The sequence below is a fragment of the Accipiter gentilis genome, chromosome 6 (genome assembly GCF_929443795.1).
Source record: "Accipiter gentilis chromosome 6, bAccGen1.1, whole genome shotgun sequence".
NCBI lineage: Eukaryota > Metazoa > Chordata > Aves > Accipitriformes > Accipitridae > Astur > Astur gentilis.
Window position 1 is genome coordinate 4,443,453 of NC_064885.1, and position 25,730 is coordinate 4,469,182.

At 46.1% G+C, this 25,730-nt stretch overlaps 1 protein-coding gene across 3 annotated transcripts in view; it reads right to left on the minus strand.

Moving 5' to 3' along the window:
• Window positions 1-394: 394 nt before the first annotated feature.
• Window positions 395-25,730, minus strand: part of VPS53 (VPS53 subunit of GARP complex) — a 69,316-nt gene continuing 43,980 nt past the window's right edge. For 2 of the 3 annotated variants that reach the window (XM_049802614.1, XM_049802616.1), the window contains 7 exons: window positions 25,471-25,553; window positions 21,745-21,823; window positions 16,643-16,791; window positions 11,253-11,322; window positions 7,083-7,220; window positions 3,832-3,936; window positions 395-3,450 (listed from right to left, as the gene is read on the minus strand). In XM_049802614.1, coding sequence (XP_049658571.1) covers window positions 3,280-3,450; window positions 3,832-3,936; window positions 7,083-7,220; window positions 11,253-11,322; window positions 16,643-16,791; window positions 21,745-21,823; window positions 25,471-25,553 — 795 coding nt within the window. In that variant the 3' untranslated portion in view covers window positions 395-3,279. The other variant, XM_049802615.1, reaches the window with a different exon arrangement.

Here is a 25,730-nt window from a genome sequence, read left to right on the forward strand (position 1 = left end):
TTAATTCTCCAAGTGAAAGAAACTCTTCCAACGTCATGCACTGTGTGGAAAAAAAGGCGCTACCTCTTAATTAATTCCAAAGGAAAAATTAGGATCTCTCGGAAATCTCTCCAGCAGTTAAAGTCATCAGAAATGATCCAATTATTTAGGGGCACAGGGTCAGCTGTGCTGAACCACCCGCACAATGCGGGGAGCTGCTGCAAATGCTGATGCTGCCGGCGGAGAGTTGCTTGCTGGAGCAGCAGAAGGTGGAAAAGCCAGAAAAGAGAAAAGCTGCAGGAGAGAGCAATGGAGACAGACAGCACGGAGCCCTGGGTCCAGCACGTTCTGGGTGAGGTCTGTCCCAGCCCCGAGGGTTTGCTGCATGGCAGTTGCACAGAAAACACCCAGCAGATGAACATCAGTAACCATTTAATTCATTTTAGTGTCACATTCTGACATACAGCCAGAGTTACATGTCGGCCAAAACCCATAAAAAGTGGCATTTTATACAGAAAAAACCCCATCCTTTATTCCCTGGAGATGTAAACCCCAAACAGCTAACATACACATACAGATGTGCCAAATCTGCTAAATACCCAAGAGCCAGGGGGACAAAACCCTTATACCGAAAGTAGAAAAATGCGGACTTGCTTTCTAAAAGTAGAACTCCAAACACCCAGACCTGTAGCATTCTTCAAAGGCTGAAACTAAAAATTCATTTTTCCTCTTATTTCCTCTTATCTCCAGAATGAAATGCAGAGAATGAAACGGGGGAAGCCTTCAGGGAAAGACACATGATGGTAACTTGAACATCGTCTTCGGCTATTCATAGTTTAGTTAGAGAATCATCCATAGACAGAACACAGAAAAATTAATCTCAAATAAATTATTCATCCCTCCACGGGAATAATGAATCTCTGCAAACCCATGTTCCCTCCTCCCTGGCTACTGCATTTGATAACGTGTGAACCATCCTGCACGTGCACCTTGAGATAATCTGTCCTTGGGGAATGGCCGTTTGTAATCCTGACGTGCTTTCAACCACCGTTCCTTCTTTTGTCACCCGATGTGAAATCAGGAGAGGAAATAAATGAAGCAACAGCGGACTCTGGGAAGATTTGTAAAACCGGAGTGACGAGAAACTGCCGTCCCTCCCCACAACTGTTGTTACTGCTGCTCTGCAACAGACATCACCACTACCGCTCTCTGCAGCTCAGCACCCACACACCACAGCCAGGGCCCAAGCCTGCGGAGCCCTGAAAATACATCCTAAAGAGCTGGTGTTAGCGTACCTGTTAGTGCACACCTTGCTGCAGTGGCAGGTTGGTCTGAGCAGCGTTAGAAAACCTGACCAGCGAGGATTTCATCTCTACAGATTTATTCTTTCTGCTCGAATCCCATGATTAAATCCTGCGCGTTCAAGCACAGGCTCACCTGCCGGCTGTGCAAAGGGAGAATGGGATTTTACCAACCAGGCACCAAATTTGCCCTCCCACAGCCACGGGGCTGAGAAGAGGGAAGGGGAGCAGCCTGCGCCCAAGAGGGGACAGTGCTGAAGCACAAACAGGCAGACTCTGTGAGCCCAGGTTCTGCCTCACTTGGGGATTTCTCATTTCACCTCCCCCCTTCCCAGTCCCCGTGAAGCTCTGGGATGGAGCTCATTTTCCTGAAGCGTGTCTGATCCCTTCTCCCAGATGCACAGCGACGAGTACTACAATCCCTAGCAAGCACAGCCCCTAATAAATATAGTCCTACAGCCCAAACTTGACCTGGTGAGGAGCATGACCCTCCCAAGAAGGCATATCTGACACCATGATTGCTCCTCACCTGCCAAACTGGTACAGGACTTCTTTTTCCTGCACATGCAAGTGAAGCTTGAGTTAAAATAAAGCAGGCACGACTGGTCGATCTGCCCCTAAACCCATAAGGGATTCAGTTGTTCACAGTTGGGCACATGCCTTCAAAGTCCCCCAAAAAGGGTAGAGTAGTGGAAGAAATCCAGCATTGCTAATGACAAGGCGATGTCTCCCTGCACGGAGACTCCTCAGGGAAGCTCACACAACGGGCAGGGCGCAGACGTCCACCGACCCAACCCTGCTCCACGCTGGCTTTGTGGCTGGGTGCCAACAGGAGCTGGCCCCCTGGCAAGGGGGGCCCCCGAGTTATCCAAAATATTTCACCTCTGGTTCTCCTCCTCCCTGCACTGGTGCAAACTGAAGCTCAGAGGAGGAGGAGGAGAGGAAGGCCCTCGAAGTCTGAGGCTGCTGTAAGCGTCCCATCCTGGGAAGAGGCCCAGGCTCCCTGTTAAAGCCAATGTTTCCAGCATCTCTCCTCGCAGGGCAGCAAAGGTGCCAAAGGGGCACACCCCTGCTTGGGACACGCCGGCTGGCGTAAGAACGAGGGGCTGGTGCTGTTTGACGCTTGCTCCATGAACGGCCCTTTGTGGAGAGAGGATGAGATGCGGGACGGGAACTCCCATTGGGGACAGTGGGCAAGTCCAGCACACACAAGAGAAATAACAAGCGGCTGGAGATGGACTCTGCAGATGTCTAGGGTTTGGCCTTTAAGCTGTAACAGCAATAGAGGCTGCCAGCTTGTTGGCAGGAGGTTTGCCAAGGTGCAGAAGGCATTCAGTCAGCCCTTTCCTCCTGTTCTGAAAAGGAGTTGCCTTGCTGTTTTACTGGTGGTTTCTGCACGCCTGTTGTGGGAGCAGGGGAGAAATCTGCTTTGGGGTTCTCTCCTGGGCATCTCACTAATTCAGTGGAGCTGCAGATGCCTGGATTCCAGCTGTTAAAGGGTTGGGGTTTTTTTGGTGGTGGTGGTGATGGTTTGGGGTTGGTGTGTCCCTTCAAATAAATAATGAAACAGGAACAGCTGCGCAACAGGGAATGAACAGTAACACAGAACTCTCAGGCAAAATCCTCAGTGCTGCAGCAGGAGCTCAGCCAGGCTGAAGGCTGGGGCACCAAGTGCATCACAGCTAGATATTCTCTGAATCCACCTAAACTGTTTTTGTAGCTGCTGTCTTCCAGGTACCTCTATTTTCTCCACCACATGGACCCAGCAACATCCTGGGTTTCACTCCTGCTAAGCTGTCTAAGGGCAAACACCTTGGTCAAACTCTCCCTTGGTCTGAATGGAGATGCAGTATCATGGTATATGACGGTTAAGAGATCACAGGGCATGGGAGTGATGGAACACAGATTTTTCAGCAGCATACTGTAAATCATAAGTCTGACGAGCTTTGCTCCCAGTCACTGCAGCTAGTCCTGAGCAACAGAGTTTACTTCTGCTCACTTAGAGTCTTTTTTTGATGAGTTTCTCCAGTTTCCGTATCCGAGAGGACTCCTGCTCGGGTGTAGGAGTGCTCAGCGAGAGGGAGCCAGTGTTCTCCACTCCGGAGGGGGGAGCCGGGAGGCGCTGGCGGAAGAGGTCCAGCATGCTGCTTTGTTCACTCCTCTTCAGGCCCTGCAGGAGCAAAGAACAGTGAAGCAAGACAGTTAGACTTCATTGATCCGGGAGCGGGCATGCATGAGAATAGCTGCAGGAGAGCCCATTTCAAACCCCAACCTTTTGTTCACCCACCAAGAGCTGTATGTAGACCTCTGGATGATTCCGAGACAACTGAACTCAGCCCCAAGAGCCAGAGCAGGTATGAGCATGCGAAGTGAGCTGAAAAGTTGTTCTTGTTCTTCAGTAGCAACTCTACACACTTCCAGAGTACAGAGAATACACTTGCCTTAGAGTGCTTTTCCCGTTCCCAAACCCCTATGTTTCTACTGAAAAGTCACCAACAATCTCAATGCAGCACTAGCAGACAAGCAGAAACCCTGTGGGACAGGTTCTAACCTTCATGTCTAGTATCTTCTGGAAAGTGTCAGTGCTGCAGTCAGCAAGGAGCTTGATGTAATTGTCGACAAACACAACCGGGGGCTCGTGAGGAGCCATAACCACCTGCCAAGACAAGAATAAAGAGATCAGACAAATTCTATGAGTTAAAGCAAGTGCTCAGTCAACTCAGGCACATGCGTAACAGCAGGGCTGGCCTCTCCTAAAATAAAATGCTTAAGGAACAAGAAAGAGGCTGTACATGCTGCTACTAACTGAGAGGTAAAGGTGAGTGAAGAGAAGTAAGGAGCAGGGAGAAGGACAGGGTCTCTTTCCACACAGCAGTGGTGCTTGGACCCAAGGGGCTGTGTATCACATTTCAAAGAGCAGCAGGACTTTGTTTGTATGCCTGTGGGCTGGCAGGCACTGGGTATTGTCAAAGCTCAAGATTTTAATCTTGTTGCATGGGGAAGACTAGCTGGGGAGTCACATGGGGAAGAAAGGCAGTGCTGGTGGTAAAGGGGACGCTTAGAAAGTCCCCAACAGATCAGGCAGCTGGGACACAGTCCAAACCCTCACTTTGTTTGTGCATCCCTCTCGCTCCCTCCTGCCCGGAGGCAGGGCAGAGGCAGCGTGTCACAGGGGAATGTGACGACACTCCGCAGTCACTCCCTGCGTCCCCAGCACATCGTGGGTCAGAGCAATCTGCTGTGCAGTCCTCCTGCTTCTGACACGTAACCTGATGGGTAAGCAGTATCACATGCAGCTGCTCTGTCCTTTGGGTGCAGCTCTTCTTATACGCTTCTCTGGAGAGAGTGGGATGCAGCGTGCAAACCCCCTGCTGACATCTGCCCCGGAGCTCACACCCTCTTAGTCCCAGCAATGGTGAAGTCAGGAAAAAAAATTAAAATAGCCTTGAAGCTGGAAAGATGATTACTCATTGTTATATTTTCCTTACGTAAGCAGCGAGCTCCATAGAGAACACATTTTTGATAATGGTGGGCAGCAAACCCATCTTTCTGGGGAAGTGCGTGTGTGCGTGTGAATGTGTGTGTGTGTGAATGTGTGCCTGCACGCAGGGCAGAAACAGCACAGGACCAGACTCTTCCCTGTCTCTGAAAACATTTCCATATGTTTCCATTGACCCAGCTCACCCCACACTGTATTCTGTCACCAAGACATTTCTTTCTTTCCCTGCACTTCAGACCAATGAAACATCATAGCCATGTATACACTTATAAATCCTTAATTTACAGCCCTTGTAAAAATCTTCCGCCAAGATGAAAAGCTGGAACTTCAGACAGTGTAGCCAAAAGAGAAAGGAAACAGCTCTGTGGGATGTGTGCACCCTGACGCCCTCCTCCCCACTCGCATCTGTGCTTTGTAGGGCTTAGCTGAATGAATTTCTTTGTGCCATCTACGGGCTCAATGATACTCCTACTGAATTAGCTGCACCAGTAGAAGCCTGGGCACACTACTGTATGGTGGTATTGTTGTATGCAACAGAGGCATCGCTTCTGAATCATCTTGGTAGTAGGTAGGAAAGCCCTGAAAACACTGAGGAGTGTAGTGGCCTGTGCTTCTGATGGGGTGAAACAGCTCTTGGGGAAAAGGCTCTTTAATATACAATTTGGAAACAGCTGAGGGAGTCTGAGCACTGATAAAAAGAGACAACCCACAAGGCAAACATAACAGCCAGAGATGACCGGTCAAGCTCTGGGCTCCTGCAAGGAAATCTTCCTACAGAAATACTGGTGGTCCAGTGGGAGCAGGCACTTCCAAGAGCCTTTTTTTCTCTCCCAAACCCCAGAGATGGTTGCTGACACCAGCCCCAAACGCTGTGTGTGGGTTACCTAGACTCAGGGTGATCTATTCAGTCACTAAGATCAGCAAACCTGCCCCAGCCAACCTTTCAGCCCCATCATCCGCCGATTACACAGGGCCTTATTTTGTAAAACAGCTTTGTGGAGCACTGAGCGCCATAAGCATATCGCTGTTGAATTTCTAGTTACACTGACATGGAGCCCTCACTTGGGGCCAGCAGAAGTGCTTCATGCAGCAGCAGGGCAAGCACGGGATGTCTGAAAAAGCAGTCACACTGCTACTGCACAGCCTGCGGACCAGCAGCACTCCACAGCCTGCACTCCCTGCCTGAGGCACTTCCTATACTGCTCCCGATGTAGACAAATTAACAACATTACTTTTCTGATTTACATATAAGCTCCAAGGAAAGACCTGTTTCTGTGTGCAACAGGCACCAATCCTCCCTGCTCCTCTGTTAGCAGTACCAGGGTATTTTTCTTCAGGTCGTTTCTAAGAAAATTTAGACCTCCTTTAACATATCTACTAATATCTGTCACCTTACTCCAAAAGCAGGGAATTGCAGAACTAATTTCTGAATTCGGAACGCAAACTCAGCCGTGACATTACCTTGGGCATGGGAGCAAAGCCACACTGAGCAGCAGACAAGCATGGAGAGCCCGGCCTCTGCACCCCCTCCTTGCCCTGGCTGAGGTTTACAGGAGGCTCTGGCTGGCAGCTGCCTGTCCTGCCTGACCCCAGGTCCCACTAATTCACTCACAAGAACATCTTCACAGCATTGCAGGTGAGCAGGGGACAATCCCATCGCTCAGGAAGGTACAACTGCATTGCTCCCATTGCTTCTCCTGGGATCAAACCTAACTTCTTACTCCAGCAAGAGTGGGTAAGGGGAGATTGCTTTGCTTGTTACTTTATATGAAGACAACACACTGCTTTTGGGTCATTTTCCAGGCACCAGCTCTGGAAAAAGAAAAAGGACTCTGGTGAATACAGTAACCCAGACATGTTTGCACTGGCTGTTACACTAGACAGTAAACAGGTGACTCAAGCACGGCTTGGCTCCCCTGCGTGATGGAGTCTGCACAAAGGCCTGGAGTAACCTGAACTGGAAGGTTTGCCCTGCAGCAGACACTTATGGATGCTAGCTCTGATTTTCACAAGCTCCTGAGGGAATCTGGTGCCCCAACTCTCCTAGTAAGCAGAACTTGAGCCCTTGGTTACCTTGAAAAATGAGGATGAAAACTCAAATGCGATGTTAAAAGAGAGTGGGGGCAAAACCAAGGCGAAGAAGCCAGTTCTGTAGAACAGCTGGCAGCGCACCCGGACAAGCTCGCATACGTTCATGTGCAATTGCAGATTGCCGCATTCAAAGGAAGGGCCCCCTGGAATTCGCTCACTCCGATTCCCAGTCCAGCAGTCTGGCTGGCAGGTTATCAAAAGTCTTGAGTTACCTTCAGGATCATTTCAGCCCGAGTCATGCCTTTCACCACTATCTTTGTGTAGCTGGCAGGAGCCTTCCTCACCACTTGGGACCCAATGGAGGGCAGATCCAGGAGAACCATCTTCAGAGAGTGAGTGTCCAGCAGCAGCTGCAATAGTTAAACCACAACCTGTTATTCAGGTCCCTTTTACCAACCTCCATTAGCTGCTATAATCCAACATCCTTAAAAGTTTAACACTTCCCACATCGGAAAAAGTCCTGCTAATTGGACTGCAGGAACAGGAGGGACTGACCCACGTAATGACACTTCAAGGAGACACAATCACCCGTGGCTACATGGCAGCACCGTTCATTGATTTTAACAGAGCACTGCTCTGCTGACTTGAAACGACTTATGGCAGCTCAACATCTGGCACATAAGGCATGGATTTCCAGTCCTCTTCCCCTTGACAGTATAAAGTGAAACAATCTCGATTACCTGTAGCCGTATCGTTATTTAGATACTGAGGTCAAATGAATTAACGCCATGCTTCCTCCTGCACCCAACCACCCATTATGTCAGGTCTTCTGCATTTACTCAACCACTTCTTTTTTTTTTTTTTTTTTCTCTTTAAAAAGAAAACTGCAACACAATACAGCTACACTGAGAACTGCTCAATATCCTGTGCTCACTGGTACACTGAAACTCACAGCCTGTATGTTGTTTTTTACTAGACCAGCAGCTAAATAAGCAGCAAGCAGCAGCCACAAAATTTAGCCCAGACAGACAAGCGCTGTCTGAAGACAAAACACTGTGGGTTAGGGGTTTCCTAGAGCAAAATTACCCCAAATACTGCACACTTCTGATTGCATGAGATATATTTGAGGAGGTGAGAGAAGATCAGTGAAGGCCAGAAATCTGAAATCAATCTAGAAGAAGAGGAGCACAATTTATTTACACAGCAGCGAGTATGAAAGCCTGCTGGGCTGTCGGCACACTCACCGCATTTCCTGCAAAAGGGCTCTCAGGAGCAGGTGGCGGCTTGTTCTTCTGGAGCAACACAGAATGTTACGGGCACTGCAGAACCCCCAGCAGTCACCGTGAAAAATATGAACATTTATGGCTTTCAGCACACATGGGAATTCAGGTCAAATACAAAGGATTGAGCCGAGGAGGAGGGGTGATGGGTCATGCCAGTTCAAATCTGGACCCTGTTATCTGCGGCAGCGTATCATTGCTGTTTGCTGTGTGTTTCATGGTTTGCATGAGATCAACCGATGCCACCAATCTCGTCCTGGGAAGCCAGGAAACCACAGCACAAACGAGCAGCTCTGCGCACCCTGGAGCTGCTGGAGCCTGATGTCGGCTCAGGCTGTCATAGCTGGATTCCTGCATGTCTACGAGGGATCCCATAGATGGAAGATTTTTCCACGGTTGGGGAATTCACGTCTTTCCCGCGGAAACTCTTGCATGTCTAATAGGTTTTGCGCAGTCTGCAACCTTTCCCGCAGACGCAGCACTCGCAGGCTCTGTCCCCTCACTCTATTTCCCCCCATTATCCATTCCAGGTCCCTGGCATTGCTAACTCACTGCCAAAGCTTGCTGAGATGGAGAATTGTTGTTAAGTCAGAGAGACAAACACAGAAAGTGAAACCCCATAGTCACTCATTCCCCACACTGAACACCTCCGTAAACACTGCCCTAGTGTCCAGATTTCAAACATGATTATTAGCAAACAGCAAGAAAAGCTGTGTTTAGGACCAGGAAGGCCAGGAGAGCATATTCCGCAGCATCATTTGCACCAGAGGAGAGAAACTGGTGTGGAAAGATGCTGGTGGGTGATGAGGGGGCTGTTCAAAAGATGCTAAGGCAATTGAGGACCTATATGCTGCAGAGACAGAGATCAACTTCTGAAGACCTCTGTACATCTAACCCCAGGAAGGTATGTCCCACTTATGACACATATTCATTGGGAATCAGACTAAAAACCTTCCCAGTCTGATTTAAAGAAGCAAATTGAGCCTGTTATTCCAATACAGTAATATTAAAACCTTTTAACATTAGACAGAAGCCCACTGCTGGCAACCGGTTAATCACTTTAGACACTTATTTAAAAAAAGATTTCATTTAATCACTTTCAGGTTCTTGCTCATCGCACAAGATGAACAGGAACTGTGCTTCACTCATTTGCTTTCCATTAAGAAAGAGGAAGGTTTTGATGTAAAGCTCCTGTTTCATTTTGCAGACACACACTGCTCAGAACCCATCTTTGATGCCTAAAACCCAAGCAGCTTTTAAGGCACCGATTTGAAGTTCACAGCAGTCCCATTAGGGACAATTCTGCCTTTTTTTTTTTTTTTTTTCTTTTAAAAATTAGCCCATCAGGAGCTGCTGTATATGCAGGGGACAGCTGAAATCAAAACCTCATTCTCACAGAGTAGCAGGGTCCCAGCCCACAGGCAGGGGTGGGAGACGGAAGGTCACAGCCCTGCAGCTGCACCCATGGTCTCAAGGCAATAAATAAATACCCTGTGCTGCCCACCCATGTGCAACTCGGGGACAGGGGCTCCTGTCAAGGGGCAGTGGCATTTCAACAGAAATGCATACGTTAATTCAAGCGGCAATAATCACCATCTTTCCTTCCCTTAGATTGTATCTCACTGTCTTGCGGTACCTACAGCTCTCAAAGTGCAACAGGGAGGCGGGTTCCTGGGAGAAAGCTGGGGAGTCCTGACCTAGATGTTGGGTCATCACTTCCCTGGGTCTCAGTTACGGAGTCGCAGAGGTGGGAATGGCTCTTCCCCACCATGCAGCAGTGTTTCGGCATCTGTTTGCAATGCCTGAGGAAGCGAGGCCTGGAAGGCGTTTACGCAGGAAAGAAACTGTCCTGTCTTCAGGCACTGCAGCATCACTTGCCTAGCGAGATTCAAAACTCCCACCAAACCCAGGGCCTCCATTTAGCAATTTTTTGGGACAGAACAGAGAAAACACTGCATTACGCCTCCACAACCCCATCCTTCCCACACAGCTCTGAGGAGAGGAAGACAGCGGCCATCCATAACTAGCAGGCAAAACGAAGGAGGCAAACATCTATTTGCACTCGCTGGAACTCAGCCAGGACGCAGGCTCTAGCAAAACTGCCATCAGGCTGCGGAGGAGCCCTTGGGCTCCCACGGCTTCGCTTCCTCAGAGAGGAAGGAGCCAGCACCTGGGAGCAGTGAGCACAGTCCCTGGGAGGATCCGGCATTACTCTGCTTGAGAGCTGGCACAGCGCCACCGCGGGAGCGTGGTGCTGAGCACTGCGTGGGGAACGCGTAGGAATCAACCTGCTCTTGGCATACACATTGTCATGTGAGACCAAGCACTGTGTGTGTTTTACATTCAACACTTACTAAAGAAAGAAAAAAAAGTATCGGTGTTTAAACTACCTGAGGTAAGAAACTCCCTGGACACCTGGGCTTTTGGGTTGGGGTTCTTGTTGGGTTTTTTTTGGTAAAGTTTTCCTGTTGTCTCACTTCCCCTCCAAATAATGTTTCCTACATCAACTCCTTTTAAGGAGCAGACACATGTATGAATAATGGATGAAAGCCATTACTGCACAGGCCCTTTTCACTGCCCACCCTCCACCCTGGAACTTCTTGAAGAAGAGGAAAGGGGAAGCACATCTCATCCAGCAACTTCGGGTTGACCACGCCCCAACTCTTCTGAGCAGAGAGGCCATAAGCTTGAGCTTAACTCCAGGAGAAGGCAGAGTAGCAGCAGAGGGAAATTTGAGAAAGGATGGGATAGAAAAACAACAGTCTTTCTGAGAAGGACGCGGGAGCTTCTTGCAATAGCTTCTGCCACAAGCAACTTCTTTTCCTTTGTGCAAGCACACTGAAAACAATCTCATCGTGACACTTTAGACAGGTGTGCAAGAGGTTTGCTGTTCCTGTGCTATTGTTACTTTGACTGGCAAAGTAAAAGCTCTTCTGCTTGGGAAGGTGCCTAGGACCCCTCTCCCATGACCGGTTCAACTGTGGCAGGATCCCTGTAAACCTGCTTCCACTCTGCCCGGTACCAGAGGGTATCCCTTTTGCCTCAGCTGCACCAGATTTCAGGACACATAACTCAGCTCTGTGCCCCTTTCTACTAAAAACTGCCTTCACTTCTTGAACCCAAAAGTCATAAAATATGACAGCCAATACAACTACTTCTTACCTGTTCTGCGCCCACCATGCTAATAGGTTTGCACTTGAAGAGATGGTTAATGAACTTGGGAATGAAGGAGCTGCAGAGAAGAGATACAAAATGACACAATTACATGTGAGTATTTGGAGTCATTCAGTCTTCTGTGGTAACAAAGCATGCAAAACCAAACCAGGATGGCTTTCCACAAAGACACTTTTAAGTGCCTGGTTCTCAAGCTGATTCCAGACACATTAAGTATACTAAATAAATAAACCCCCAAACCCTAGGTACAATTCTTTTGCTTTAATCCACACTGATCTCAAAGTTAATTGAGAAGTTGCACACATACCCTATGTAAATAAATTGCTATAAACTATATATGAAGTATTACAGTACAAGGTCAAGAACAAGCAAACAAACTATTGTCCGTAATAAAAAACCCAACATGCCAGGATTAGTATAGCTATTCATGGAATGGAAGTATCTTGATTGTATCCAGAACGTACATTTTACTGCATACAAGTAATTCCATAACACGCATATTACACACTGAACTTGAGGTCCAGCCAAGGCTGGAGGTCTGCTGGGCCCTGGACATTCACACAGAAAGGCACTCTTCCAGAAAGCTTCTAGCCAACACAATCAAGACAAGAAAAAGTTTTGTGAAAAGGAAAACACCATTACCCTATTTTACTAACATGGACTTCAGACTCAGAAAAGTGACTAAGTAACGTACACTGAACCGGGGAGAATGTGGCAAAGATGGAAGCCCAATATTCGCCACCTTGGACAACTTACTCCAGAGCATCAGCTTTGGTCTTAGCTTTTTGCTTCTTGATTTTAGGCTTTGTGGTAGTTTCACTCACTCTTCAGTGAGAAGCAGACGCTCCCTTCTAGCAGAAGCACTGGCTGAGCACCTGCAAGACCAGAACCTGCCCCACCTACCCTACTGAGCTGCAGCACCAGGAAAACTCAGGAGCTGAACGCAAGGAGAGGGGCCAGCATGGGCAACACAAACTCCGTCTCTCAGGACCACACCACTCATAGTCTTGTCTTCCTCCTGCTGCCTTGTTTTTAATGTACTCTGCTTCTTTCACAGAGCCTCCTTTGGCTGAATGCCCACAAAGCTCACGTTTCCAGGACCTTGTCCATGACCTGGTGGCAGGTCTTAGATTTTAATGGCTCTGTCCTAAGTTCATGTAAGTTGGTCTGTTTTCTGTCCTTTTTGAATGAAGCACTGTTTATGGTGATGATCTAAATTCAGCGTGGTTTCCCCCTTGCATCTGTCAAGCTATTTGTTTCCTTCCCAAGAAGCAAGGAGCATGGATAGCATCTTGTTTGTCCTGCCACCTGTTTTCCAAGCCAGCACATTTATTTTTTGCCCTTTCTCATGGAAGAATGACAAAAACGTAACTCAGGCACAGAGCATGCCAAGCTGCTGAGCAAATTGAAAGAAACGGTTCAAGGAAGAGTCCTTCCAAGAGAAGGCTCCTTCCCTTCCCCTTCCCTCAGACACAGCCACGACCTCTCTCAGTGAATCATCTTTTCCTGGAGAGGTGTCAAGGAGAACAATTTCAAACTACTATTGAGAACCAGCTACTGGGCTGCCCCAAATAGCTTTGAATTTGGCCACCGGAGAAACAACCTTGGCAACAAAATATAAATAAGAGGAGGAAAACAAGTCCCGTCTCCTCAGGCACAACAGCATTACAGCAGAGATGTAACTTATCTGTTTTAGAAGTCCATTTTTCAGGTGTATAACTAATTCACGGAGGGCAAATAGAGAGTGCCAAGCACAGCTGGAGCTTAGGTGATCCTATAAAATGATCAATCGGTAGCAGCTTTGGATACAGCAGCTTGCTACAAGCGGAAGAGTGCAAGAGATTAATTGTACCTTTGATCTTGCACGTAGGTCCAACTCTCCCTCCCTCTGTAAGGTCAGGCACGGTGCTAATGCTCATGTTGTGTATGAGAAACAGGGCGAGCCTTTCTTTCTGCAGGGTGGCAGACAGGCAGCCAAAGGACCCCCTCGCCTTTTTTTTTTTTTTTTTTTTTAAATCTTCTATATAACCACATGGTCTCCCATAGACGGCATTCTGTCTTGCATGAAACAATTCCCAGGCCCCTTAGCATGGCCACCCACAATCAATGCAGAAGGGTAAAGCGACCTTCCATCCCCACATGCCTGTTATTTCACGCTGCCTTATTGGAAACAGCTTCTCAACTCCAGCAGGACAGACAAGACAAACCGTAAGATCCAAGGGCTGCTCTGGGTTTTTTTTCTTTCTTTTTCAGACTAGCAGAGACCATCAAGGGCAGTTGCACTTAACTGAAAAATCCACTTGAGTCTCTTGCCTAGGCTGGACTCAGTGCTTGGCTTTCCTAGCACACACCAGGCAATCCTGATGTGAATAATACGTGCGTATTCAATGGTAATGCTCTGCACGAGATTTTGTACTCTAAATGCCTCTACTCCCTGCACATCCACAGAGCTAGATTGGATGCCAGAATTCATTTACAGTTTCAGCTATAAAACTGAATCCAGCAAACCCTCCATAGAAGCAGACAAGTCCCCAGTGTAATAATAAAGCAGTGCAAGACGGATTAGGAACCTAAAGCACAGAAACCACAGCATCTGAGAGGCTCCCCTCCAACGGGAATGGCTCTGCCAAAGCCTGTGTTTTCCTAATCCCCTGCACTGATGATGCATCAAACACAATGCCTTGCTAAGCAAGGCAGACAGAGGTGCAACCACAGTCTGTCTGTCTGATGGGAGATGAGCTACTGCAGGACATCATTCAAAGCATCCCGGTGTCACTGAGTCACTGCAGCTGAGAAGAGCTTTGCTTTATGCTGCCCTCCGAGGCGGTGACCAGCCCTTGCAGGCTTGCCCAGGCTTAGCTCAGCCCGTTGCTTCAAAACCTCCAGAAGCTTCCTCACCATGATCTTCTTCCACCTAACTCCTCTCACTGAAAACACGATGCAAAGGCCAGAGTCACTGGGAGAACGCCTGCTGCAGTTACCCACCACGCTTGGCTGTCCATGATGGACAAGCCGCTTTTCTGGCGGGGGGGGAGAGCTGTTTGTTTTTCCTGTCTCTCGGTTCTAATCTCTTCCTCATTGAGGTCAGGTCACAGACTTCCCAAACACATCCCAGCATAGCAGCCACGGATTCGCTGCTGCGGTTTTTGATTTCAAAGGATAAGGATCGAGGTGCAGTGAGAACAGAGCCCCTCAACCTGCCTGCGAGGGCCTCCTGGAAAGCCAGCTGCTTCTCACTGTTTCAAGGGAGTGAGGGTTGCGTTTTGGTCAAAACAAAGCAAATATGACAAATTAGGTTAGAGGATTGATGCAATTTCTGATGGCCATTTTTCTTCTTCCAGACTTGGCTCAGATCCCTCAGTTTTAAATTTAGTGACTTTAGATGCCTTCTCCCCTGTGGTCCTGTAACTCAACACTAGCACTTTATACAATCCATTAATGCTGAGAAGTGGCTGGCAGTTCAAAAAGATACAGGCATTAACATTCGGAGAAGCACAACGCCTGTTAAAAGGATTTTCAGCGTTGTGGAACACACAAAAGGCCAGGTATTTATACTGGGCAGGCCAGCATATTCCGTAAGAATTCAGAGCTTCAAAAATACAAATGTTTGTACGCATTAAAATGTCCTAAGTGTTTTAAGTAGACCAGTGCACCCTTACCACTGGGCTAGTTTGCCTTAAAACCATGTTGTAGAGAAGGACTCTAAATATGATCTTGCAAAAACAATCTTCAGGAACCAAATTTCACTTCTACACCTGATCCACGGAACAGTGAATTGAAGACTGTGTCTTAATTTTAATATGCTGTAGATCAGAGCTGTACCTGTCTTAAAAAACGTTTTGAAGCGGAGCAGTAGTTTTGCAGGTTTCTGTGCTCTTCTATGGAACAAGCTGTGATGAAGGCACTCAGCTTAGATGTGAACTTTTCTCAAACGTGAGAGCTGGGTATTTTATCTGGAGTTTACTTGGTATGTGCTTAGCAATAAAGTTAAAAGGGAGGCAACTAAGCTGAGGTATTAAGAGTATGCTGTGAACAGCTGAGTAAATGGGGGTTTTTATTTATCACCATGTTAGCAATATAAAATTCAAGCGTAACCACATAGAAGGCTTAAATGCAATAAATTTTCACCAAGATAGCATTTCAAACAGTGATTATGGGCGACGTCATAATATGATTTATCAGTAACTGCTCCTTAACGCAAACTAATGAGTACCCTGAGATAGAAAGGGGGAATGAAACTCTCAGGCCAGCCTCCCTGCTGCGAAAGCTAACAGTTCTCAGGAGAGCCTGCTGCATCCTTCCCTGCTGAAGCAGGAGCTGAAGCTCCAGTCTCAAACCCACACAGTAACTGCCAGGCCATACAGTTTATTTCAGGATGATTAGCTTATTACAGATGAATGAAACGTTAAGGTATTTTAGAGTGACACATGATATGCATGGTACTGCTCCCAAGTCTACCAGCATAGTCACATGCAACACCAAAAGCAGCAGCTACAATTGGCAGAGTCCTCCTGAGGGTTTTTCTTGGGGCATTGGCATGCAAAGCTCAGCTGGCCACAGGCAAGCAGGGAAGGGTTCAAATTATCTTCCCAAAGAACTGCATTTTTGTTTCAGATACATCACTGCCAAATTTGGATGTCCAAGAGATGCTGGAGAGCTGCACCCTCAACCCTGAATCCAGAGGCAAGGGGCATTTCTGTCTCATCTTCCAGCTCTTTCATGCTGCTCAAGTGACTTGCCAGGAAGACACTCGTAATATCCCCCAAAATCTGAATGTATATTTCCCCTCCTTACTGAATTATTTTTGCACAAAACAGCAGCTTTTAGACTCTGAAGGTAGAATATACTCATCACACATGCCCTCCTTACAACAGTGCTACAGCTATTAGAAAAGTTATTTTGAGGCAAATGATGCACTATATTTCTCAGTACCTGGAAGCACTGCAGCCTCTTATCACTGGAAGGAAAAAAGGTTCCCACAGCAAGAGTCATGTCTACATTCAGACGTTCAAAGTTTTTTAAAGATGTCCAACCCAAAACTTTCTGTACTTGGCAAACAGTAGACACTGATCATCGCAAAAGTTTATGGGGTGGTTTAGGCACATAAAGAGGAACCAATCAATACAAATACCTGAGAAAATCTGCCTCAGCAGGAAACTTCAGACACGAAATTGAAAAATCTTTTAACCTTGCCAGCAGCTGCTGGTGTTTGTTGCCCTACCCCACCTCCTCTGTGGTCTCCTTGGATGGAGAGGGTCTTGACCCAGACACTAACAGCCACTGATGCTGCATACTAGAAAGCAAATAGATTATCACACACAAACAGACTAGTGAGAACCAGAGACCTCGATAAACTCTGTGCCATGTTGGTAACTTACTTTGCAAATTTTATACAGAACTGAGTGAAATACTTTCTCGTGGAGGCCAGATTGTCGCGGATGATGGGGACGTTCTGTTTAATGTGGAGAATCACTGAGGTGACATAAGGACTCTGGTCACCAACGTGTTCCACGTTCTGCCACTGCATCTGCAAGAAGGGGAAAAAACAACCAAAAAGACTGCTTAATTCATTAAGATTCAAGCAATAGGTAAGGAAAACCGTACAAACTTCCTGCCAAAAGATCTCTATGGAATCATCAAGAGACTGCCTCTGCAATTCACCACCAAGGTCAAGTTCTTCGTCACTATACTGATTGAGCAAAACCCTTCCACAAGATACAAAGAAAACCGAGAGCAGCCCTTTCTGTACCAGAGCAGAGAAAGACTGTGACCGGTAACCTACACAAATGGGGACCAGTAGGATTAAAAAAGCTTTTGGAGCACGCCAGACTGCCTTGATATTTAACAGTTTCCAGTTTGCTGGGATGAAGTGCCCCTATAAATCCTGATTACAGGCATTTGAGAAAAATATCTGCAAGCTTGCAAAGTCTGGATTCCTGTATGGCAGCCAAGACTTTAATACTGGTGAGACTGATGACAGATAGATGGAAGAGGTAGAAATAGTCTTGAAGTCCAAAGCACTCTACACCAGCGTAGCTCACACTGAAAATGCTTCTGGTGTATAAGCTAGGATGCCAGCTTCAGCTCATGCCAAATATATGTAAAAAAATACAAAACAAGAAGAGTTACTCAACCTCCCATTTTGTTTTCATTTACCATCAGCAGAAATGCAAGAGAATAGCCGCTGTGAGCCAGATGTGAGACTCCCTTGACTTTCTCTGAGCCTTATTTGCAGTACACAGGGAGTACACAGTGTGGGGTGGGGGGGGCAGGGGGAGGTAATTGGGTAAGGCCTGGCCAAGCATCCATGTATATAACAAAGTCTCACTGAGGAACATGAGCATCCGAAAAAAGCACTCTTAGCCATGCTACGGTTCAGACACTACGCACTCTGCAATGTGCTCCAACTGTTTGGAGATGCTGTTCCTCATGCTTAAGATGAAACAGGAGGAAAACAGATACAAAATGAGGATAGGAAACAGGGCACGTGTGGAAGATGAGCTTTTTCTTTTGAGGAGGTGTTTGTCCTCAAACTTGTTTTCTCAAGTTCTGGATTTTGAATGTAGTTTTTTATTCCTGGTTTTAATTTAATTACAGCTACTCTGTTCACTGCAACCCAGCTGATTCAATTCCATCCAAACAACATGCAGCCTAAGTGACTTGATGGGCAAGAGAAGCCAAATTCTTTGCAAAACCACAGTGTCTGAGAGAGTCTACACGTGTCCTACCAAAGCTGTCTTCATTTAAACCAACCAAACAAAATCCCAACCTGCTCATCTCAGATCACCTGGGTAGCTAGAAAGGATATCTCTCTCATTACCTGCTCCACAGGTTTTCATTCCGTCTTATTTTCACTTGGAAGATTGCTCAAGAGACAACTGCTTTTCTACTCCTCATGGTACTTGTCCTATCCAAAAAAGATACTTTGTGCCTGTTTCTCTGAGGGACTCGCACATTCCCAGTGCTGGCCCTTCTCGATAGACAATGATCCTTAACCAACAGACCATCCCCATATAGTGGGAAGAGCCAGAAAGTGGGAAGGGACTGCTGTGTTGAATTACTGCAACAACAATAGAACAGTAGCTCTTTCATTTTGTTGGTCTTCATTCCAAAAACAATACTTTATAACCAAACTTTTAAAGCATGAACAGTAAAAATAGTCCTTTGTGTGTGTGTATGTGGGTGTGTTTCACCCAAAAAAAACCCCCAGTAGCTGCAATGAAAGACATAGTACACATACTGAAAAGTAATCAAAAGAAATATGAGCCTAACTCTTCTGGTAAAGCTTTGTTCCTGTCATTTTAAATTTATTCTTCTTTTTCCCTTGTCCTATGTTTTTCTTGGGATATCCACATAGTTTACATACACAAGCTGAAAATGAGCCCAAAGAACAGGAGCGGCGAGGCCTTGCACTCGCCAACCAAAGGCAGAAGCCCAGCGCACGGCGCACCCCGCAGCACCCGAAAGACCTTGCGTGCCATAAGGACACGGGGCACCACCGCTGCCTGCGAGGGCAGGACCTGAGTTTGAAGACCTGGTGCTACCTTCAGAGCCGGTTTTCACAAAAAAACCCACCAGACCATCAAGATTTTAGGGCGCTTTCTTAAAAAGGGGAGGAGAAGAGAGAAACCCTGAGCAAAACTGGGGTGGTTTGACATCTAACGAGAGCTGCACCGCCTTCGGGGCATAGCGGGGGCTCAAGAGCGCTCCTGGGTCTGCCTGGCTGTGGGTCCCCATGTCTCCCCATGTCCCCACATCCCCAGAGAGCTGGGAGTGGGGTGGCAGGGCCAAACGAGGAACCACCAGGTCCCTCGTCCATGTCCAGCACTGACGTGGGTCTCTAGCAAAAGGGGTTGCTTCGTGATTTAACGGAGGATGAATCGGTGTCCAGGTCTCCCCGTGCTCAGTAGCATCCCACTGCCAGCTTATCCTAACGATAAGCTCCGGACTGGGCAAGGGGAGCATCTGCAACCGCCGAGTCAGCATCTTCTCCCTTGCCCTCGTGTTGCTCATGCAGAAAGAGGCGAGAGGGAAAGGAAAGCCAGTGGGTGCTGCGGGCAGCAGATACTGCTGCCTCCGAATCTGCCTCCGTTGTTTCCTGACACGAGTTTTGGTTTGCACTGTTGCATGCTGCACCTTGTTTGAGGGCTAAAATGCGCTCATGCTGACTTTTAATTAGCAGCTGGCAGCTCTGATTGCTCTGCTCTTGGGGTTTTCCTCGTGTGTATTGCAGAGATTATTAAAGCTCCGTGTTTAAGCGCTTGCTGTTGTCCACTCAGTTGTAAGGAAGTAGGAAATTGCAGCTGTGCCAAAAGGTTTTAGCAAAATATAAAAAACCAGCAAGCGATCAACATGAGTCACTAAAATGTCCCCCAGCCCCACTTACAAGCACAGTTTTACATATAAATCGATGTTTAATTCAGCAAGTAAATCACGCCTTATCCAGTGCAATCCATAAACTTAATTGGGGCAAAAATATCCCATGCAGATTAGCAGTCCCCTCATTCCAACAATTAAAAATAAAGCACACCAGGCAATTTAAGCACCTGCTACACATCAGTACAACACATTCACAGTACTTTGTTATCCAGAATATGACAACAGGGGTTTAGGGCAAATTCCTCTCCTACCCCACATCCCAGCTTCCCGTCCTACAGCCGTGTTTAATCATTCTACACCTGCTGTAAAGTCTGAGTAAAGATTATCACCTACAAATTTTGTAATATGGGGCTTTCTTGTCATTTACCATTTCTTCCAGAATACACAAGGTAAAGAATCAGGGAAACTGAGCACCATTCCCAGCTGAAAGCAATATTCACGATGCCATTTTCTGTGTTAAATCTCTCAAAGTGGCCTGCAGCCAAAGTGGATTTAGAGGTTTAAGTATTTCTTAATTTACCTCTATAGTTACAAAACATTTTTGCAAGGAAAAAAACCAAAAAACAAGAGACTCCAACAGAGGACTGGGGATGTGCAATCTTGCAGGACACCAGAGTGAAGTAAATGAAAAGAAGCTAAACAAAGGAAAAGCCCTAATGGCGCAAGGGGTCTTGAGTCAGACATGCCTTCCCAGTAAAGGAAAATTGGAATGGATCAGCCACGTAGTCTTTACTCCTTTAATATAGACTGAAATTTTACACTTCCAAATACTAACTCTGCATTTAAATAATTATATGTGTTTCTTATTCAACTGTCAGAGTAATAACCCAGCCCTAAAGGAAAGGGAAGAAGAGGGTGAAGGAAAAAAAAATCTCTTCCACCAAACCCAGGTCTAGTAAAAACCACATAACAGCGACTCTGTCTGATGCAAATAATGGAATGTGTGCACAAGTGACAAGTATTTATTTAGCTAATTTCATAACACTTAACTTGTTTATATATCATCAGTCCTATCACATGTGTTGCATTTTACCAGTGTTCCAACGACAAAAATAAATGGCCTACCAGCTGCTCCTTTCTCAAGGTTGTGGTTTACGTGGGTATAAACAGTCAGAGCTAAGTGATTCAAATACTACTACACTACATACGTTCAGGGGATCTAAGGAACTGACATGGCAGACATGCAACACCTGAAGTGCTGAGCCCTTCCCAATGGTGTTATTTTACTGGGGAAAAAAAATCCTCTTTTCATTTGGAACATGTACAAGCTCTATTACCAGCTGCATTCCACTTCAAATATTAGCTGGGGGTGGCGGGGCTAGTTACAGCTGGAATACATCATAAAGCAGAAAGCTATTAAAATTCATGGCAGCGAGACAGTGTGTTGATCCTACAAAAATGGAGCTCTATGTTTAATATTTCTAATTAAAAAAATAGTTCAATCCACTTTTGTTGTCCTCACCTCTGTCTAAAGAAGTCTGGGTTTTCACAATACTTTGGCAAGAAAACACAGTTCTGTGTTTCAAACGTATAAAAGTCAGCAGTGTAACTGCAACAAAATCCTTAAGCACTAATCACATGGGCCTCTCTAGGAATGGCTCCATATGTCCTTGAGAGGATCACAGAAGCAACAGGGCTCAATCTCAATTCCATATTACCCTTTGAGGACCTCCATTTAATGGCCACAAACAAGCAGGCTAGTAAAACTCCTTGTCAAAGAACACAAAGAAGATAGCAAATGAGAAGGTGTATTTGAAATTTCATGCTAACAGAAGTTTTCCCAATTTTAAAGGCTCCATTGGCATTAGGAGGGGAAAGCAAAAGCCTTAGATACTTACAGAAAGTATATTTGTTATCCATGTATTTTAACATGCTGCAAAAGAATGAAAGCTCTAATCTGAACGATAGGAGTTTTTGGAGTGAAGGATATATTTGTAACTACAGCAATTGCTGCTCTAAGAAGCAAGAAGAAATCAATAGATGGCTAAGTCTCAAGGCAGCATAAAAGGATGTGTCAATAGTGAAATCAAGCAATCAAAGCAAACAAGGACTACACATGGATCTTAAGACTACCTCTTCCCGAAACAAATCCAACCCCTACCTTGCTCATAGCAGTCAGGGCAGGGTCACAGGCTGCATCCAGGTCCTGCACTAACAGCTGTATGCTGTTGGAGATTACACTGCAAAAAAAAAAATCAAGCATGAGTTTTAGAATAGTACTCAGCAACACAGTGCCAGAACTGGCTTATTTGACTGTGAAAGGAGGAAAATCATCTACTAGCTGACAGTAGCATTACGCTGTGAATACATACAGCTAAAACTTGTACTGAAAAGAAGCCGAGAAGATCTGCGTGCAGTTCATCAGGAAGCTACACAACGGGCTTTAGTGTAGAGAGGACATTTTTACAGTTGACCTGTCTCTGTTTTGACACACAGAAGGGGCTGGAGATCAAAGGTGTCAGATGGGGTAACCCCCACCTTCGCATCAGGAAGAGGAGAAACCTCTGAGTATTGAGCCCAGACTGGGATTTGGCTTCAAATTTAATCCAGTCTGCATAAAACCAACATTTTATCATCTCTCCACTTATTCACAGTCACTATTCTACTACTCAGAGAAACTTGCAAAGAGGATTTTAAAAAGTACATCTGTATGAGTTCTGAACATGTCTCCCATTTGAGAAGATCAAGGCAGATGTCTTATTTACACTATGTCTAGGATTGCCGCCATCCATTGTTTGAGTTTCTCAGAGACATATACCAGACTAAAGAACACATTAGTCAAACACATTTCTCTTCCCGCCCCCCCCCCCCCTTTTTTTTTTAACAGCATGATATTGCTTAGAGACAGATTTGATGCCACCATATTACAATGTGCATAAAGGTGCAACCGATCCTAAAACAACAGCCGAGAAACACTGTCTGCAGCAACTCAGACCACCCTCAAGGGCACGTAACCCAGTACTCGCATTACAGGCAACTTCTGCTAGAACTAACAAGTGACTGTGTTTCACTAAGTAAGTACAGTTTTTAAAAACAGTGTAAACTTTAGATCTGCCACAGATGCCTGTTTACAACTTTGGGATTATATATGTAAGAACTGGATTTTACTTTTGCTCTTTCTCATGATGGTAGCGCAGATGGGAATTGCAGATCTGTAAGAAATCTGACCAATGCTTCCTCAAACCATCTTTCCTCCCCCTCATCTTCTTTGTGAAGTTCTGGGTACTACTCTGGAGTTCACTGTTCAAAATATTTTTAAGTGTCCACCTCCTTGTCAAGATATATCACCCACTCTTAATTCTGCTGCTGGGATCCGAGTGTTGTTCTTCACCACAACCCACAGAGGTTGTCTATTCCCTTTCCTAGAGCTCCAGCACATAAAGACTGGAACAGGATGGCAAGTAAAAGACTGTTCCTTCAGAGCAATTAATTTGTTTGTAAAGCCAAACTCATCCAAAATTAGTTGGAAAAATCAGCATGGGAGATGAAGCGACTACTGGCTTCAAGTTTACATGACCTGAAACTTGCATTGGCATAAAAAAAGCCTGCGACCATTTCTGCTGGTGCCACTGCTCCTGGTGGGCACTACAGGATTTACTCCCTTGGGGGATTCCACCAGCTCAAGCAATGCCAACGGAGCGAGACTGAAATAACCGTGTCTTGGGCACAGCTGACTCCTGCAGGGCAGCTGCTGGCAGTGACTCGTAGGAAAGGGTTGTGGTTCAGCACCAAGACAAAACACAACCCTCTCAGTGGAAGGAAAGCAACTTCATCACTAGTCTCCACATGTCAGGAGTCTGTCCGAAGCTGGGTCACAAAGTACGGGCTCTCACCTGAAATCCGCAAGATTGCAAACAGGGAGACAAACCTATGTATCTACTTTTCAAAATAAATACCTCCTGTAGAGGGGTAACGGTGCAGCAAGAAGCGTGTTGCAAACGCAAAGCATCGTCACATGCCAAGAGGGCCTGGATCCTGGTTCTGCTAGAAGCCATTTCAAATCTTTGCCCCTGGCAGCATGTAGCAGTACTTCAGCAGCAGTTAATGAATCCTCATACAATCCCTGACAGATGCACGGAAGCTGATAGATTGGGAAGCTGAGGCCATAAACGAGCAGTATAGGTTAGTGCAGTAAGTTCTTACTATAGCAAAGTCAACGCTTCAGGCCTTCGAGGGGGTCTCTAAATGCTGCCCATAATCTCACAACAGATTAATAGGGCAGGGAAGCGGGAATCATGGATTTCTGGATTTACGTGACAATAATTTTCCTTCTGTGGAGCTTCAAGAAGAGCTCATTATTTTTCCCACATTTCCTCAAAATGCTTAGCCACCCCAGGGGTAACGCCCCCTGCTCAGAGTCGATCGCTTCATACATATTTGGGGTGGTTCTGCGCTATCCATTCTGCATATGAAGAAACACTCTCCAGGGTGAGTAAGCAGCAACATTTTATCACTTTCTTTATGACCGTGCCTAACAAGACATCAAATCCCAGAAGAAACAACTTGTTTGGTATTGAATGAGCAAATGCCAGAGAAGTTTATAGCTATGACTTACACTGACAGAAGACTGGACAAAGTGCTATACTGGAACAGACTGAAAGTCAATTAAAAAGCCTTTGTTACAAGATACATCAGGCTTGTCAGTTTAACTTTAAAGCTGTCCAAACCAGCAAATGTGAACTATACGTTTAAACAATTTCCAAAACACATCATACGGGCTGCCTACAACCAACCACTTCACGAGGCAGCCTCTGTGGAAACTGAGCAGTGACTCAAGGTAGCTGGCTCCTGCTGAGAAGGTCACGAGAAAACACAAAACTCACCCTTAACTTGTCCATGTTAAGAAAACCCGATCATATGGCGTATTTTATTTCTACTCCCCAGCTACCTTGCTTGCTTTGGCTTAGTGGACACAGCAACCCTAGCTTTTGGTCAGGGATTCACTCTTAAAAAGGTCTGAGAAATATCTAAAGGGAAGGGAGTTTCTGCAACCTGGAATGGAGCCCGAGACCATGTGAAAAACCTGGATGGAGATTCAGTGGGATCCTGCCCATTGGAGCAAGAGATGAGGAATCACAGGAAGGAAGTCTTCTGAAAAAAATCTTACTGCTATCTGGGCTGAATCTTTGTTTTATGGAGAAGGAGAGCTGGTGAGAGGGATTATTTTCCCAGCTTTGCCAAGGTTTTCTTTTGTCTGATGTGAGGCAAAACAATTATTTTTTTGCCTCGGTTTTCTTCCCTCAAAAAATATTCAATCTGTTTGTCAGTGGTGGAAAGGAGAGAATGTTAGAGGGGAATATTTTTAGCATCGTTACGTGAAAAGTTATTTTAATGAATGATAATCTTCTCTCAATTATAATCCCCAAATATAAGATTGGATCAGTCTTTTATGTCCTCTGAAATGGGGTTTGATCATACTGACAAGGCTGCTGATTAACAGTGGGAAGTTAAAGCAGGAAGGAATGTACTGAAATAGCTTCCTTTCTTGAAATGTAACAGCCACCTCACAGAGCTGCCAAGATGCAAATGATGTTTCAAATGGAAACTCACTGTTTCCTTTCCCCTTTCCAGTGCTCTTGTTCCTTTGGCTAGGACGATGGGGAACAACTACATCTGAAGTCTGTACTACTGCTGCTCTTGTTCTAGCCAAAGGATGACCGTTCCTTCACCAGGGAAATGCCTATGCCTAGGCTGCGTATCTGGGTGGGTCCTACTGCTGGCTGGGTCCTGCGACACTGGGATCTTGGGCTTGCATTACTCCAGCACCATCTGGCTGACAAACTAGGATGTTTGATATATTCTGGGAGGATGCATCTGCTGAACATACATGCTGAACGTGTCCATCTCTCCCGTCAGGTTGATTCTCTCCACTAGACTCGCATCCACTTTTTCTTTGAGTTTCTCTTCCAACTGTTAGGAAACAAAACAAGCAACAGAAAGATCAGATTTCTTTCTTGGAATGACCATTCTTGAAAACTTATGTCCTGGAAAAGTCAGCTTCTTAAAACCTAATCTGTGCCCAGACCATATCCAAAACTCAGCCAGTGAACACTGGAAAACTCTCCTTGTTGGACACCCTGGACATAA